At 41.8% G+C, this 16,114-nt stretch overlaps 2 protein-coding genes across 3 annotated transcripts in view; both read left to right on the forward strand.

Moving 5' to 3' along the window:
- sufu (suppressor of fused homolog (Drosophila)) overlaps nt 1-4,241 on the forward strand; it is a 14,141-nt gene extending 9,900 nt beyond the window's left edge. The window contains exons 10-12 of the mRNA XM_046071004.1: nt 2,369-2,507; nt 2,589-2,657; nt 2,744-4,241. Of these exons, the coding sequence (XP_045926960.1) occupies nt 2,369-2,507; nt 2,589-2,657; nt 2,744-2,833 (298 nt within the window). The 3' untranslated portion in view covers nt 2,834-4,241. The remainder of the gene's footprint in view (nt 1-2,368; nt 2,508-2,588; nt 2,658-2,743) is intronic.
- Nucleotides 4,242-5,423: 1,182 nt separating this feature from the next.
- trim8a (tripartite motif containing 8a) lies at nt 5,424-15,320 on the forward strand. Of its 2 annotated transcripts, none has more exons than XM_046071196.1 (7): nt 5,424-5,711; nt 6,343-6,945; nt 11,987-12,082; nt 12,686-12,919; nt 13,236-13,267; nt 13,804-13,919; nt 14,041-15,320. In XM_046071196.1, exons 2-7 carry the CDS (start codon nt 6,376-6,378, stop codon nt 14,697-14,699), a joined length of 1,707 nt encoding a protein of 568 aa, XP_045927152.1. In that variant the 5' UTR covers nt 5,424-5,711; nt 6,343-6,375; the 3' UTR covers nt 14,700-15,320. The 2 variants fall into 2 exon arrangements, with proteins under 2 accessions (XP_045927152.1, XP_045927153.1); XM_046071197.1 differs by having other exon boundaries at nt 5,424-5,707.
- Nucleotides 15,321-16,114: the final 794 nt, after the last annotated feature.

The raw sequence follows: 16,114 nt of genomic DNA on the forward strand, positions 1-16,114 counted from the left end.
AAGTTTTTGTCTCTTCTGCATAGTCAGGTAACCACTCCATGAGAGGAGTTGTGAAATCTGTGCCTGTACATTCCCATCTGCAGTCAAAGGCAAAGGAGCTGCCATTTCCTTAAGTAGTTGTTTTGTTTTTTGTTGCTGATTATACCATATCAGACTTTCCCCACTTATATTTCTCTTTTGTTGCATTCCACTTTTCTCCTCTTCATGTGTGTCTTAGGAGTCGGAAGGACAGTTTGGAGAGTGAGAGTTCAGCAGCCATTGTTCCTCATGAGTTGGTTCGAACACGACAGTTGGAGAGTGTCCATCTGAAATTCAACCAGGAGTCAGGCACACTGCTGCCCCTCTGCCTGCGGTACCGCACCATTCTCTCTGCTACTTCCACACAAAATATTTACCCTTTGGAATTTCCCTTCGACAGACGGATAATCAAAACACAGATGACACCAGTTTCTTAGACGACAAAAAGGGGCTTTCTGCAAGTCAGCCCCAAACTCTGATTTTCATCTACTTTCACTTTGATGTAACTTCAAAGTGTTAAGAAAATAAAAAGCTAGCCAATTTTCAGTGTCCAGTGATGTTTTAAATAAGCAGAACATGTTTAAAGTAAACATAAATGTAACATCTGACATGAATAAAGCGACCATCATGCAGTTATTGTTGGTCACTTGTACATTAAAGAAAGGACATGGCAAGCTAAAACATGATCAATCGATCCTCACCATATTTCACAGACATGATATATCTAAAAACTATGAAAAAAAAGACATACACAAAAAAGTCAGTTATCGGATGTCTCCCATCAGAAACCTGCAACAGCCAATGAGAGAGAGCTGATCAGGAAGCGTCACCAACCTGTTAGCTTGCGCTATAAAATGTATAAACCATGGTGATTCCGTCTTCTAAGCCATGAGTTCACCCGTTCATCTGCATTTTTTTTTGTGTTTTTTTTTTTTTTTTTCTGTGCCACACAAGTGCAAGTAGCTGACGACGACAGTCTGTTTGTTTATGTTTGGATCCCCATTTGATCACACGAGTTTCTGTGTGAAGTCCCCAGAATTGCCACTCCGAAATCGTTTTTTGTATAAATGCCAAGTGCGTGGTCCTGCGTCTTGACAGAATTGTCTGGTGTGTGGGTAAAATATTAAAAATCTTTTTATTCTGTCGTTACGTCTTTGGTATCCTACGTTTTTAAAATGGGTTAAGCAGTTACGGTCCAATATGAACTGTAGGGATATTCTTAATGCTTCTCTGTGCAGGCAAATGACGAGAATGAACCTGCTTTACGTAATCTTCATATGAGGAATGAGCAAGACATGAGTCAGTTGACAGAGAGACCTTTGTGTGAAAGAGGGAGGGATGGGCAGGGAGTTAAGAGTGAGAACACAGTGTGAAGGGCCCAATTATGTGACACCATCATGAAGTGTGATTACGTCAAAGGTTGCCTACAAACTATGTGACTTATGATATCCGAAAAGGTTGTGACAATAGGTTGGCATTTTGGACTATGCAACAGCCCCAAGTTGAGATGCCTCTGTCACATTAGAGATAGGGATGAAACGGTATGAAAATTTCATTTCACGATTATAGTGACCTAAATTATCACAGCCATCAGTGTTATCACGGTATTGTAAAAATGTGCCAAAAAAGATTTAAATGTACTGATACACACACTGAAACAATTTCAACAAGTTTTATATTGAAAACTACAAATACAATTGCCATTTTGTTTGCATATAAAATAAAATAACAGCAATACCTTTTTGTAAACATATGAAAATCATATAAGTGTGCATTATTAAGATATATTTTATATTATATAGGTAATACAATGACCCCGTGGACAATTGCTTCTGGGAGACGCTGGACAGTGTTTGCCTTGAGATTATAATAGCGCGATTAACCGTACCCAGTTATCATGGTAATTAAAATGTGTACGGCAATAATAACCGTTGGGAATTTTACCATGGTTTACACTTAAACCGGTAATCGTTTCAGTCTTATTTAGAGATGGACTGTATTGAGTTTTTTAACCACATCTTGCCACGCTTTATTATTTTACTATTTAAAAAAAATCAGTATATATATGTTGGTTCTACCAGTGAAGTTTACCTATCACACTTAAATTATCATAATTGCTGCAGATACAAATATCTAATAATAAATAAAACTTTCACTAGTGTCTGTTTTGATACATTACTAAACACTTTATTGTTTCCAGATGTCTGCAATCACTCACACACAAGTCTATAAAGTCAACATTTCAGTTTCATTCTCATAATAATAATTGCAAACATTTTTATTGCATTGTTTTTCGTCGACATGTGAATTCTGTCAAGCTTCATACTGTACTGTGTTTAATCTTTTGCAGAGGCCGTTTGCTTCACGGGAGACACTTCACTTACAAAAGTATTAATGGAGATACAGCCATTACATTTGTGTCTACGGGAGTTGAAGGAGCTTTTGCTACTGAAGAGCATCCATATGCAGCCCATGGCCCCTGGCTTCAGGTATTCACGCGTAAACTCAAGTTTCTGTGTGGTGCTTTCATATTTAATGCATTTAGATGACCTTCTTTACTCCCTGTATAGATATTGCTGACTGAAGAGTTTGTGGAGCAGATGATTGGGGATTTACAGGAACTTAACACTCGTGAGGAGGTAAGTAAAATCCCCATGTATTTTAACTTTTGGTTTTGTTCAACTGCCACCCTGTTTTATCTTGTATATCCTTTCACTTTGTCTAGACAAAGTTACCAAAGGAGTACAGTTGGCCAGAAAAGAAGCTGAAGATCTCTGTACTACCAGACTCTGTGTTTGATAATCCACTGCAATGAGACACCTAATCACAAGGAAAATACAAACAAAAACACCTGCAGATACACTTCCAGAGTGGACCATCATGAACAGGAGACCTCCCATGACACGCAGCGACCCTGAGCTGTCAGGGCGCACAGATATGTTGTTACCACAGTGGACGGCCAGAGACTCCTGAAAATGATCTGAGGGATGATCTCAACACTTTTGACTGTTGCTGCAATTTCAGCCTAGCCTGACTGTTTACAACATTTCTCTGAGGCTTGAATGCTTTTGAGTAAGTCAAATCAGCCTGGAACCAGCCTGTCTAGATGGTCGACCTGTAAGAACAATCATTATAGGTGACACACTAGCTGCAGGGCAAAACAGGATGTTGTCATTTCTCCAGTAATGCATGCCAAGGTCTGAGGTCCAGTTGAGCACACATCCTGTGATCACCAGACTTAATGTCCACAGTGATAACTGGGTTACTGTTGAGTTCTATTTATTCCATTGGCTTTAGAAAGGACGGGAAAGTCCTGTTGGACCTTTTCATCAGTGGTTTTTTTTCAGTTGCGCTCATGTGTATAGTATTTACAAATGCTGGACATTTTTCTCTTATGTGTGGTCATACCAAAGTTTTAACTTTTGGCAGTCTGCTGCCAGTACTGCCTCTGTCTGAAATGATTCTGTAGTAACCACATGACGGGGAGAACTGTGATTAACTAATAGTCACTTCCTGTTAGTCTGATGTTATAAAACAAGCCTCTGTTTTCTTAGTATCTGGCAAATGCTGCAGGTATAACCACACTCTCTCCCCTGTACCAACAACACGAATCCTGTATTGAGTAATATTTTTTTAATGTGTCTTCTTGCAGTTTTGTCACACATGATGCTGTGTGTTTTAAAGTTATGAATTGAAATACGTAAGGTCCATTGTAAACGTTCAAGGACTGGGAATGCGTGTTCAGTGTCCCCTCAAGTGTTGTTCCAATGGCCACATAAATATGATTATTATAAAAGTTTTTTAACAGTATGAATGATGTGCTTGAAAATGAGTTGGAGTAAAATTCCTCAGTGCCTTGAGTTGAAAAGGACCACGAATTCTCTGTTGATTCAAAAGCTGCCTACAGCTCCTGGTTTGTTAAGAGCTATCACTTTGAATCAAGGCTGCTGCGTTCGCTGTCTTTTTCTGATACTGTCATTGCATTCCATTTTAATACCACAGCAGAGAACAGACTACTTTTACTACAGTGTCTTCTCACAAAAATGTACTCTTCTACATGGCACCCTATTTTTGTTTGTCTTTATTTTCAGAGCAACAATTGTGAGGTTTAGGCATCATTGATATGGTATTTTATGTTATTGACTAAACTGGCTGATTGTAATCCCAAGTGCATTAAAGAGTGTAGGCATTTACACAAATAAAGCTGCAAAACTAATCCAGAATTACAGAGAAAGTTACTTCATTTCAAGATTTTTATGTAAATAGCTGCATTTATACAGCTTTTTTGCCTCTTATTCATCCATTCACACACATACACACTAATGTCACCACCACAAGCTGCCATGCAAGGTACTGTTATTGCCATTGGTGTCTTGCCCGGGGACACAATGACATGCAGACAGGAGGATGTGTAATTAAACCATTATAAATGTTGGTCATTAATTAATAAATACTCATGGGTTTCTTCACTTTCTAGCTACCCATCATGTCTCTTGTTAAATGATACATAATCATTAATAATGGTCATGGGATTTCTCACTTTCTAAAAAGCCATACAGTCTGAAGTTTTAAATATTAATTTTATTTTTTGGTCCAGATGCTCTGTAAACCTTTCCAGGGAGGTAAGTGGCCATTGGAGTGGTCTTGGCTGAATTACCAATCAAGCAAACAGGGCAACTGCCACAAGGTCACATACCCTGAGTTGATCAACTAAGGCCTCATTAACTAAGTAATCATTGCCATGTCTTTTAGATGGGCACTGTGTCAAATGTTATATAACAATATATAGTAATGCATAATAGTACTAACATGGTGCATATTCCATTATAGTATTTTTGCAGCATAGGAGTACTGTTCACACTGGTCTGGTGAAATTACTTGCATACATTGCACAGAGGAAGGTCCCGCCAGCAAATGAAGCTCAGTGTAAAGACAAAGCAAATGACATGCATGACGAAAATAGTAAGAAAGAAAGAAATATCTTTCACAACCTGGCAACTCAAATGTTCCTATTGATGGCTTAACTGATGAAAGCATTAGTAAGGTATTTAACCGTAAACAAAACAAAAACCATTGATAACTCCATTAGTTACATCTTTAAAATTCCGTTATAAAGGCTACTTTCCGAGAAAGTAGTAGGAAATTTACCTTGTCTACCCAAAAGGAGGGCGTTCACACGGTTTCAAGTTAAAACTATTTTTTCTCACTGTGCTTCTCCTCATGTGCCCCTGGGGGCCTCTGTCCCAGCCAGCCAGGACTTCACTTTGTAGGAGCCTGGTGCAAAGGGCGACAGGTCACGCAAATGTCTCCCGGTCGTTTACAATCTCTCCGGTAGAGTTTGCTGTGGTCGTTCCCTTGCCTTCCTCCTCTCGGCTCCTCCCCGTCTATTTATCAAGTCTGTGACGGGTCACGTTATCGGAGGGGGGCATTCGGTGTGGAGGCACTGAGCTCCTTACCGACGAGTCACAGGCTGCCTGCACGTACCATTAAATTTTACTCAAAGAGTTTACGGGAAAGCGAAAGCAGGCAAAACAACAGCCGGGAATCTTATAAAATCCCAGCGTTGAGCGGTACGTCAGACAGACTGCTGTAATCTAACCGGAGGAGCTCATCGCGGGCTGGATGCGAAGCTCTACGGCATTACAGCGTTAGGTGCACCGGAGTCTGCCGACGACATGGAGAATAAATAGTTGGTAACGTTGCTTTTCTTCCATAAGAATACTTCTTATACGTTTCATCAGACTACTATAAGGTTTTACTGACAGTAGGCAAGAGCGGCTTCGCGTTAAAATAAAATGTCAGTGTAGCCCAGTGTGACATTTTATTAGACTGAGTCCTATTTCCAGCGTTATTCCGTAGCAAGTTGTCACTTGCTTTCAAACGCCACAGCTTGTGTCGTCCTGTTGTGAATTCCACAACGAAAATTCACAAGCTAAATATTATATTGTCATTTAACTGTTACGTAATGTGAATTGCTTTATCATGTGAGTAGTTTGGGATGTGTTGTCGAAGTTTCACTGTGGTTGCGCTCATTTGAGGCTTGAGTTAATCTTAACCTCTTTCTTTCCAGCCAGCCGTCGCCGGGTAATGCTCCATTTGCTAATTGTTGTGTCATTGTAATATTCTTCATGCGCCTTTACCTCAAAAGATTTTCTCTACCTGTGGGTTTGCTTGGCCCACATCTTTCTGTGTCATTTTGGACAAGCTGGAAATAAAGTAGAAATAACCTTGGTATGGTTTATTTATATATGTTTTTAAAAAGAGCTCAAAGCAGAAAGCAGTAGTCCATATTTAGAAAATAATTCTTGGTTTTGCTCGTTGTAGCCACACAAAATCAGTTTGGATCCAGCCGAAGTCATGGATGCAAGTTGGAAAAACTGCTTCGAAGAGGAGCTTCTGTGTCCCATTTGCCTGAATGTTTTCGATGAACCCATCCAGCTGCCATGCAAGCACAACTTCTGCAAGGGTTGCATCTCTGAGGCTTGGGCCAAAGACAACACTGCGGTCCGCTGTCCTGAATGCAACCATGACTATGACCAGAAACCCACACTGGAGAAGAACTTCAAGCTTGCCAACATAGTGAAGCGGTTTAATGCTCTGAACACTGAGAAAGTCCCTGCTGTGCTGCACTGTGTCCTCTGCAGACGAGGCCCCCCACTGCCTGTGCGGAAGGTCTGTCTGCGCTGTAAGGAGCCCTGCTGCCAAATTCATATCCAGACACACCTACAGCAGCCGTGTGCAGCTCCGGGACACCTGTTAGTTGACGCTGAGGAGCTGAGCGCTTGGACCTGTCCCAGCCATGAGGAGTACAGGCTGCTCCACTGTGAGGAAGAGCAGGTGGCTCTGTGTCCGTTCTGCTGCATCTCTCACTGCACTAACCAAAGACACACAGTCTGCGATGTGGATACGCAACGCATACAAATGCAGGTACATAAATCGCGCCCACTCATACTCTCCTACTAACCCATTCACTTGAAACTCTCAGCTGGCAGGCAGGTGACTGACAGATGCACTTTCTTCCATGGGGTTTTCTTTGAATTTCAAAGAAGCAAACATTTCTTTCAGTTCATCAGTCTATAAAGGCCTTCTCTCTGTGCCTCTTCCTTTAATCTTAACTGATGTGCAAGGACTGGACAGGTGAAAGCCACCCTCTCAGGGTAGATGATTGCACACACATGCAGACATACGTCACACACTGCTTTTAACCTTAATCAAACCAACCATTCCACACTGCCACGCCTTCACATTAGCTACCCTGTGCCCTCGGGTAAGTGCTGTGATGCAATCTGTATCCACCGGAAATGATGACCCCTGTGTAGTCGGGGTGGATCCACATGATGTAGTCTGTTTATGTTAGCAGCCCTGATCAGTTACAGGGTTTGTTTGTGAGGAAATGCACACTGGCAAGGCTTTAGAGGCTGATAGATGAATGGACATACTGTTTTGGGGAAGGAAACGTGGTGATTGGTGACAATGTTCACAAGCCAGCAAGCTTATACCTTTTCATTTCAACCATTCCCAGGAGACAAAGGAGGGAGGAAGAGTATAGATTCTACAGTATGTGTGTTAATTTAACTAACAACAAGTGAATAATGATCTGTCTTGGCAGGGTTTACCTCTGGATGCATGGCAGAATGCGTAAAGCCAGCATGTCATGGCTGCGTCCACTTTTGTATATCCCTTAGTTCTATACTTTATTTCAGTTCGCTCTCATTTCACAAGTCTAATGTAAGTGCCAAGGTGTAAAAAAAATAAATAAAAGAACATCCACCCACACTGCCTTATACACATTTCTTCCCTGTTCCCTCCCTATCCGTGAAGGGGCGGGAGTGAGAATCAGATTAGTTTCAGCATCTGCCATGTTGCGGTGTTGTTGATAGGTTTGGTGATCAAATTATTCCAGTTGGGGAAGTTATAGAAGCATTTCTTTCCAGTGTGTAGATCACAAAGTTCTAAATCTGTTGAAGACTTCAGTGCAAACTGTTGCTCTGGTTCGGAGCTATTATTGGGACAAAAGATGTCTGTTCAGCCCTTTCCACAGCTGCTCCCTACACACAGACGTGCACACGCCCACCCATCTTTCTGTTCTTTCCCAACTGTATGTTCACAGGGTAAATGGAGTAATCCAGGAGTCAGGGTTCCTGGCTCTTCTCAGATTAACACTCTCCATGCTTGGGCCTTCAGGTAGCGTGCACCCTAATGTTGATAAATGTGGCAATAGCCAGAAGTTAGGCTTCTTGTATGCCGGGTCATTTGTCCAAGTAATTTGAGGCCAGAGTGGCTTCTCTTCGGTAGGAGGTTGTTCTTTTTGACAGAGCAGTGGTCTATTTTGGTAAAAGGATTTTACATTCCCCTGGCAGAACTCTTGTTGCTTTTGGAATAAACAAAGAGGGAAAAACCAATGTAGCTATGTTCTCTCAAAGGAGACTTTTACAGTAACCTTTCGCAGGCATGCTGGTAATTTCAAGATGAGAAATAAAGAGTAATTTAATAGTAATGTCGTCCCTGGGACAGGCGCAGGAGGAGCCCTCCCACATAACCTCACCTTGGTTTTCTCAGGCACCTCAGCAGGAAACCATCGCCCATGGAAGCTCTGCTGTTTGCAGTTTCTTGTATCTGGGCTGGAGTGAGTCAGTTCCCTAGAATGCTGAGGGCAGTCCATTGACATCAGACATGGGGAATAGTTGTCAGTTGATTGTGAAAGAGGCTCTCTGTTCATTGAGCCTGAGGCTCCTCATTTAAACATGAGCTTCCTGGCAACCCGCGGGTGTCTGGATGCCTAAATAGGACAGTGGGGAAAGTGATCATTGGCGGGTTTAATCTTGATAAAGGTAGGCTTTCACGCTGGTACAGAGAGATCAGCAACCAGACATTTCCCTCTTGTCCCCTTATGCTATTTCAAGCACACACCAAGACAAGAAGGGAATTGGAGGAAACCTGGTAAAATGAGGAAGACACAGTTGTTGAGCAGAAGCATTCAGGCACAGAGAAGCTGTTGCCATTAGGGGAAGCCAAGTCACATAAAGCAGTTCATGCATCGTTTACAATAGCAATAACCCAACAGTGTTCTCTCCTGTTTTCACACAGTTACGCAGAAGGTATGAGGTACCGCTGAGCTTTTATGCATTGTGTTAAGATAGTGATAGTTAATGCACCAAGTGAGATTGCAGGGCAGCGTCAGTCATTTTGAGTATTTTCAGATTGTTTGAAGAGGATTGTTCATCTGAAACTGCCTGTATAAGGAAGATGTGTAGATGTTGTACAGGTGTGGGATGTGTTAAGAGTGTGTGACACAGGATTAAGGACCACTGTATTGCTTTTCAACATGAAAACCAGTTTTCTATGAGAGACAAATATGTATCCAGTTAAACTTAGCATGTACTTAGAACTGAAGTGTTTTTAACCTAAAGAAATGCATGTAACATTAGCTGCTAACAGTTGCTAGTTAGCAAAACTAAACGGTTGCTAGTTAGCAAAACTAAAGGAAGCCTACTTCTGTGTATTTTTAAGGTCTGACAAGCATGATGAATGCATTTGTGTGAAAACATTTGACCTCAATGCGTCATTGACATCGGGCAATGATTGATGAATTCTTCTCAACCTCTTTCACTGGTGAATTGCTACATTTTACCAAAGATGAACTCCACCAATTTTACCATCTCACTCGCTGTGCTTGTGGTGTGTTATGTGTGCCCTCATCATGGATGTATTAAGTATAATTGGATATGTTTTAGTGCAATGGCCAACTATTCAACAAACACAACTATTCAACAAACACAGCTCTCTTAATACATCCACATACAAGCCTCATGTGCATGCTGGTAAAACATGTGATACAAACAATACAAGCAAGCGCTCATTGTAACATTGCTCTACAGTGCAATCAGTAAAAAATAATTAATGTCCAACTTAATTAATAATAACAATGGCATTAATAGTAATTATATACTATGATCAGTCTTCATCTATCCATCCATCGTCAATCGCTTATCCTGCGTACAGGGTCGCAGGGGGCTGGAGCCAGTCCCAGCTTTGTTTATATATGCTCCAAAAGATGAAGAATTGGGACGAATAGTTTCAAAGGTTCACAGTGCTGAGATTTCTGAGGCTACAGCGAAAGTTTGTGAGCACTTTCTCCAGTCATTTTCTGGCCATGAATTGCAAATAATGCAAGTGTAGCTGTCAATTACGTTACTGCAATGTAAAGATTTAATAACATACAGTTACCTTAAGTCTAATTAAAGGCATGCTTGTTGCTCCAGCACCTGTATAATTTATCCTTTTATGATGTTGGGCTTGCTTCAACAGCTCAGGCTAGTCCCCATCTCTTGTGCTCACACTGTATACGCTTCAGTATTACAAACTATAAAGTAAAACGCATTCTTGATTTCATTCTTGTCCCCATTTTAATACTGACAGTCAACATTGCAACAGAGATGTAGCAATTAATGTATGATCATGCAATGTTTTTGTTCTAAGCATTTAAAGCTGCACTGATCAATATTTTTTCTATGAACAACCGATCAAATGACTATGTAATGTGAGACAGGTCACCCATAGTGACAAACCCATAGAGAATTATCACTCAACTCTGCATTTCCCCTCAGCTCTGTGTAGCTGAAAGGCTACGTAGATGCCTAGCTTTTTAGCATCTGTCTGTGTAGCATTTTAGCGTCTGTCTGTGTAGCTAAATAGCGTATTTCAATCAATTGTTTTGGTTTAATGGGCTTATTGCAACTTTATTGATTTGGTTCACATTGACTGCTCTCATCAGCAACATTTCCAGCCAGAGCAGGCAGCTAGACAAAAAACTAATAAACTGTACAATACCTGCCCAGTGCCAAATAGCAGGCTGACAAAGTTTGCGACCCTAACATTAATGTAAGCTAACACAGTTAGAGGCTCCCTTGTTCACTCATTCAGATGGATTGTTGGAAGTATTCACTGTGATACAATATAGTGCTGAGCCAGTTGTTGTACATAAGACTCCATGAGTGTTGTAAGCAGCTGAAGAGGCCTGTTGCTGTGATACCACAAAGTAGCTACCCTGAAACTCGCTCACAAGAGACCGCAGGAATGTCCTCATTCTCCCTATCTCCCTTTTTCACTTCAAACTTTCTCACTGTTGGTTTCCCTCTCTTCTTTTGTATGTCTTTCCCACTTTCTTTCTGCCCCGTTCTTGGCATGTGCAAGCAGAGCCCCACAGCACTTAGCCTTTTCTCCCCGTTCCCTTTCTACCCGTGTACACTCTGCGGAGGTAGCGAGCAGACCCCGGCGTTGTGCACACAGACATGACAATCTGTCACTGACACAGAGGCCAATGCAAACAATGGGAGCAATGCATGTCGCAAAATGAGAGCGCAGAGAGGGGTAGTAAGACACCCCCCGCTTTTTGCTCCCTCACATACGCATTAGCTTCCTCATATAAATACATACACAAGGCTTTGTTGCCATGACAGCGGGTTTTCTCTTATTTGGGCATGGTGCCTTTCCCATGCAGAAACAGTTCATTAAAACGCGTACCTGCCCTCCCCTGTTGTAGCTGTAGCTGTCAGCCAGTGTCTGTAGATTGATTTCCATCCCTTGCAGTAAATGGAGAAGGATTATGTTTACTGGCTTTTTTCACTCTGATTCAGCCCACAGAGGAAGTAGGCTGGTCCCAACAATGGAGTTCACTTGATGCAGCGCTGCCCTTGATAAACTTAGAAGCAATTGTGTTTGCCTTTGCCTGTACTCTCCTAATGGTTAAATGCATGTGGTTGTTGCTGGCAGCTGTTGTTTCCTCCCTCTCATCAGGATTGTGGAGGAGGTTGACTTAGTAGCACCCAGGTTTGTTGAGGTCACATAAGAGGCCTTAGTCTTAAGGAAGTGGGTGTATTTTTATATATATATATATATTTTCAATTTTCAGTGTTTCTTGTTGTGTTTCATCCGTCTAATCCATCTCTTGTATGTCATGTCTCCACAGGCCATGCTAATGAGGCAGCAAGACAGACTCGAGGGTCGTGTTCAGAACATCGATGAGCAACTCACCAAGCTGGAGTCAGACAAGACACTGATGAAGGTACAGTGCAACGCACACATTGTATATACTTCCAGAGACACAATTCTGAACATTATCAGTACTGGTCCCTTAGTTCTTTGTCATCATGTGGGTTTTGTGCTGTAATCTACACTGTGCTGTAATGAGATGACGTTCACTGTTCGAATATGAAAAAGAAAATGTAATTTATCTCTAGCTTTGAATGGCTAGTGCATTAGGGTGGAAAATGGATTTTACAAATTACTTTCCTACTTCAGTCCTGAACAAGAAAAGCAAATATTCCACTAAATGAAGCAAAAAAACAAAACAACTTTAATATAAAGTTACTGAACAATTAGATCTTTAAATCTCAGGTATCTACTTGCTTTCTGCTGAATGGTGTTAATGATCATTTAATGTAGCTTAGTTGCAATTTAATATTGCACTTTTGGGGGACTGGTAAGAGACGAATAGTCAAATTTGATGAAATCCAAAGTGATGACCCTTGAGTAATTTTTCTTAGACATGACAAGCTCCTCCAGAGCCACCAAAGACATTATAAAACTATTTTCACAGGCTGAGTTGTACTCTTTATTGTAAAATAATGTTGACATTTTGTTCAACTTCTCTCCCACTTCTCCACAGGATGCAGTGTCTGAACTGAAGGAGCGTGTGAGGGCCCAGTATCAGAGGATGCATGCGCTGCTAGAGGCGAACCAGGCTGAAACTGTGCAGACGCTGGAGAGCACTTTCACCATGTATATGAGGAAAAACTCCCAGCAGGTTCTGCAGCTTAACGAGAAGCGTCAGGAAGCAGAAAAACTCCTGAGCTCGGTGCAGACGTTCTTCCAAAGATCAGACAGCATTAACTTCATAAAGGTACAAATCTGAGCGTCTTCTCTTTCCATTTCTCCCACACACATTCATGTCTGTACAGCCACACACAATACACACACCAACTGAAAACAATTTGCAGTATTTGCATTTACAGAATCAAATGTTGGCTTCTCAAGAACACAAAAAGCATTGTCAGACACAAACATCATTTGCAAAAAACATTGATGCATGTACACAATCTACAGACCACAGCGGGCCTATCCAGTGTGTTCTTATGTTCGCCTTATAGTAGCTGTTATTGAGACGTTTAAAGCCAGATGGTGGGTCTGAATAGCTTGTGTGTCTTTGTCTTTTTCAGAACACAAAACCTTACCAGCTGCTAATGGACAGGTAAGCATTTCACTTTACTGGTACATGATTGTATTTAGTATTTATCATAAGTTAGACGATCAGGGTGAGAAGGTAGAAAGAAATGCAAAACAACTTTATGTGAGCACTCGCTGCGTAATAAGCAACTTGTCTACAAAAGTAGCAAGTCAGCAACTAAGCATTTCATTGTAAGTATTATCAAATGGTTAGATGCTGTGGTCATAAATATGCATGTACTCTTTTATTTCTAAGAAGTTGTACATTTCTTTGAATTAAAACCTGTCCTGACCTTTATGCTGTCATTGAGGAGAGAACATTGGATAATCAAGTATTCTCTTCCCAACCACCATTTATTCTAAAAACTGAGAATTGTCCATGCAAAAAATGTCAACCACATTTGTAATTTCTCAATATTTGTAATATATGGTCCCACTTTGGGACCGTGTGAAAGCTTTACACATCAATGTTGCATGTAAGGTATGTCTCTCAACCCAGGGTGCAAATGGCTTACTGAATCTGGTCCACAGTGTTTTATGTGTGGGTGTCTGTTTTTTTAGGTCAAACTCACACCTGACTAGTGCCATCCCTCCACTCAGAGTGGGCCAGCTCAACTCACATCATTTGCTGTCTGAACTCTCAACGAGAGAAAAGAACCTGCGAAAAATGATGGAGGGTAAGAATAAATTGCAATGAGTAAATAAAGATGAGGGGGAAAATGTATTTTCAATTTCAAACAGGTTTTGGGATATAATCAGAATGAACTATTATATCTTTCTGCCCCACCACATTCTCAGAACCTTTCAATGAGGCTCCCATTCTTGAGATAGTCCAGTCTCAAAGCGGCTCTGCTGGCTCCCACATGGGAACAAGTTCAGGTTCACAGAAGAGGAAATATGGCTTGGCTTTCCTTGAGAGTAACGCAGCAAACTCCACCTCCCAGGATCCCCCACCGCTGCTCTACAGCAGCAAAAAACCCTTTCTGGGTGACCAGAGCCATTGTGCTTCATCCATGTATCCCTCTGAAGGTCTCTCCCAGAATCATCATGCTGGCCCTGGCCATAGCCGACTCCTTGACACGTCAGCCCACCACATGGTGGGTCTAGGGTCCGGCTCAAGCCACCACTCAGGGACCATATACCCCCCTTCCCCCTTCCCCAGTGGAGGCGCCTCGCAACAAGCCATGTACGAAGGGAGGAAAGTACTGATGTGCACTCTGAACAACTGCTGCTGCTCCAGGGCCCCTGCTGCTCGTGCCCGGCCTCCGTACCCGACATCAGACTCCTTTCCCTCCATGACCTCTCAGGAGTTTCCCCCACATGCCCCTCTATCTGCAAGCCAGCCACTGCAGCATTTTCCCATGAGGGGACTGATGGAAGCCTCACAGACAGCCAGGCACCCTGACTTCTACGGGCTGTACGGCCAGCCTTCAACCAAGCATTACGGGACCAAGTAATAAACTAGAATCATCATTTGTTCCGTTTTATTAAATCAGAATAGGCATCAGAATGTCCATGTTTGCTTTATGTTCCTTTCCATTTTGGCTCAGAGATATGTTATCAGTTTTTGTCTCCAACACGCCTTCATTCATTATTTTAACATTTACTTGACCCCGTTTTGGGAAATCATGCCCTGTTAACTTTGGTAGCCCTGTTCACTTCCTGAATCACAGTGACAGTAGTAATGCTCTCATTTGAAAACGCACGTTTCTATTTTTATTTATTTCCTGTTTCAATTTGACTGGAAGTGCTAATGTGAATAATGTAGTCTTAAATCCATTCAAGCAGTGAACTAAAGAAACAACATATCCTTCATCACGAGTCCTGACGTGGGACTCCAGAGACTTCAGTGCCTAAAAAGACTGTTAACGCTCTTATTGTACTTGCAAGTTCCTAGCTCTTGATTGATTTCCTGTTTGCTGCTGAAAGCATGCAGGGAGCCTCTCTCTCGTGCACTCCAAAGTCCACGTGGCTTTAGAAACACACTGGACTACATGCTTGTCAGGTTTTTCATGAATTTTTATATATAAGATTATGAATAAACCAAAATCAGTGTGAATAAACAAGCATATTATGTACCTTCTGTTGTATTTTAAGCATTGGTTCACAGATTTTAATGTAATCTTGTGGTCTTTTATCCATGGTTTTAGTGTATACTTTAAACCAAGTAACCCATTTGTTAAACATTATGTTTGATTATAGTTTAAGGTCTTAACTGTACTGAGAATCACAATGTGTGATTTGTTTAAAGGTTTTACAGTTTGACTCACCGGGTTACAGTTGAAATGTCAGAGCTTCCTGTACAGAAAAGAAAAGCTAGCATTGCAGTGCATCCCACCATGCAACTCACCACACAATCTATTCATAGGTTAAGGCTTGTAAATGGAAAAAATGCGCTCGATGACCACATGTTTGAGATCTACTGTGTTCAGGGGAATCTCAGAACACAGTGGAGGAGGTTTGAACAATGATTTGTTACAGACCGGGCCACAGCAGGCCTATTATCTGCCAATTTAGGACAGTTCACTTCCTTGTCAACATCCTGGTCTCGGGCAAAATCTCTGTCTCATCCCTCTTTGTCTCATTATTGGAGCTTGTTGTCAAGTTAGGTCAGAGAACAGGAATAACTGATGAGCGGCACCTCCCTCCCCTCGCCTCTGTCTCTTTCTCTCCCGGGGTATCATTTGCCGGGGCTCTATGCGGAGCAGGAGGAGGAGGATGAGGGTGAGAGCGGCGGATGATATAAGTGCAGAGTTTTAATGAGGGCTGGGACAGCATAGTCATCTACTTATCTGTCACTCATACTCCTTTCATGAAATAGAGAGGAGCGAGCCAAGGGGCGGAGTGGAGGGAAAGTGAAGCGCATCACTTA

The sequence above is a fragment of the Micropterus dolomieu genome, linkage group LG15, assembly GCF_021292245.1.
Source record: "Micropterus dolomieu isolate WLL.071019.BEF.003 ecotype Adirondacks linkage group LG15, ASM2129224v1, whole genome shotgun sequence".
Lineage (NCBI taxonomy): Eukaryota > Metazoa > Chordata > Actinopteri > Centrarchiformes > Centrarchidae > Micropterus > Micropterus dolomieu.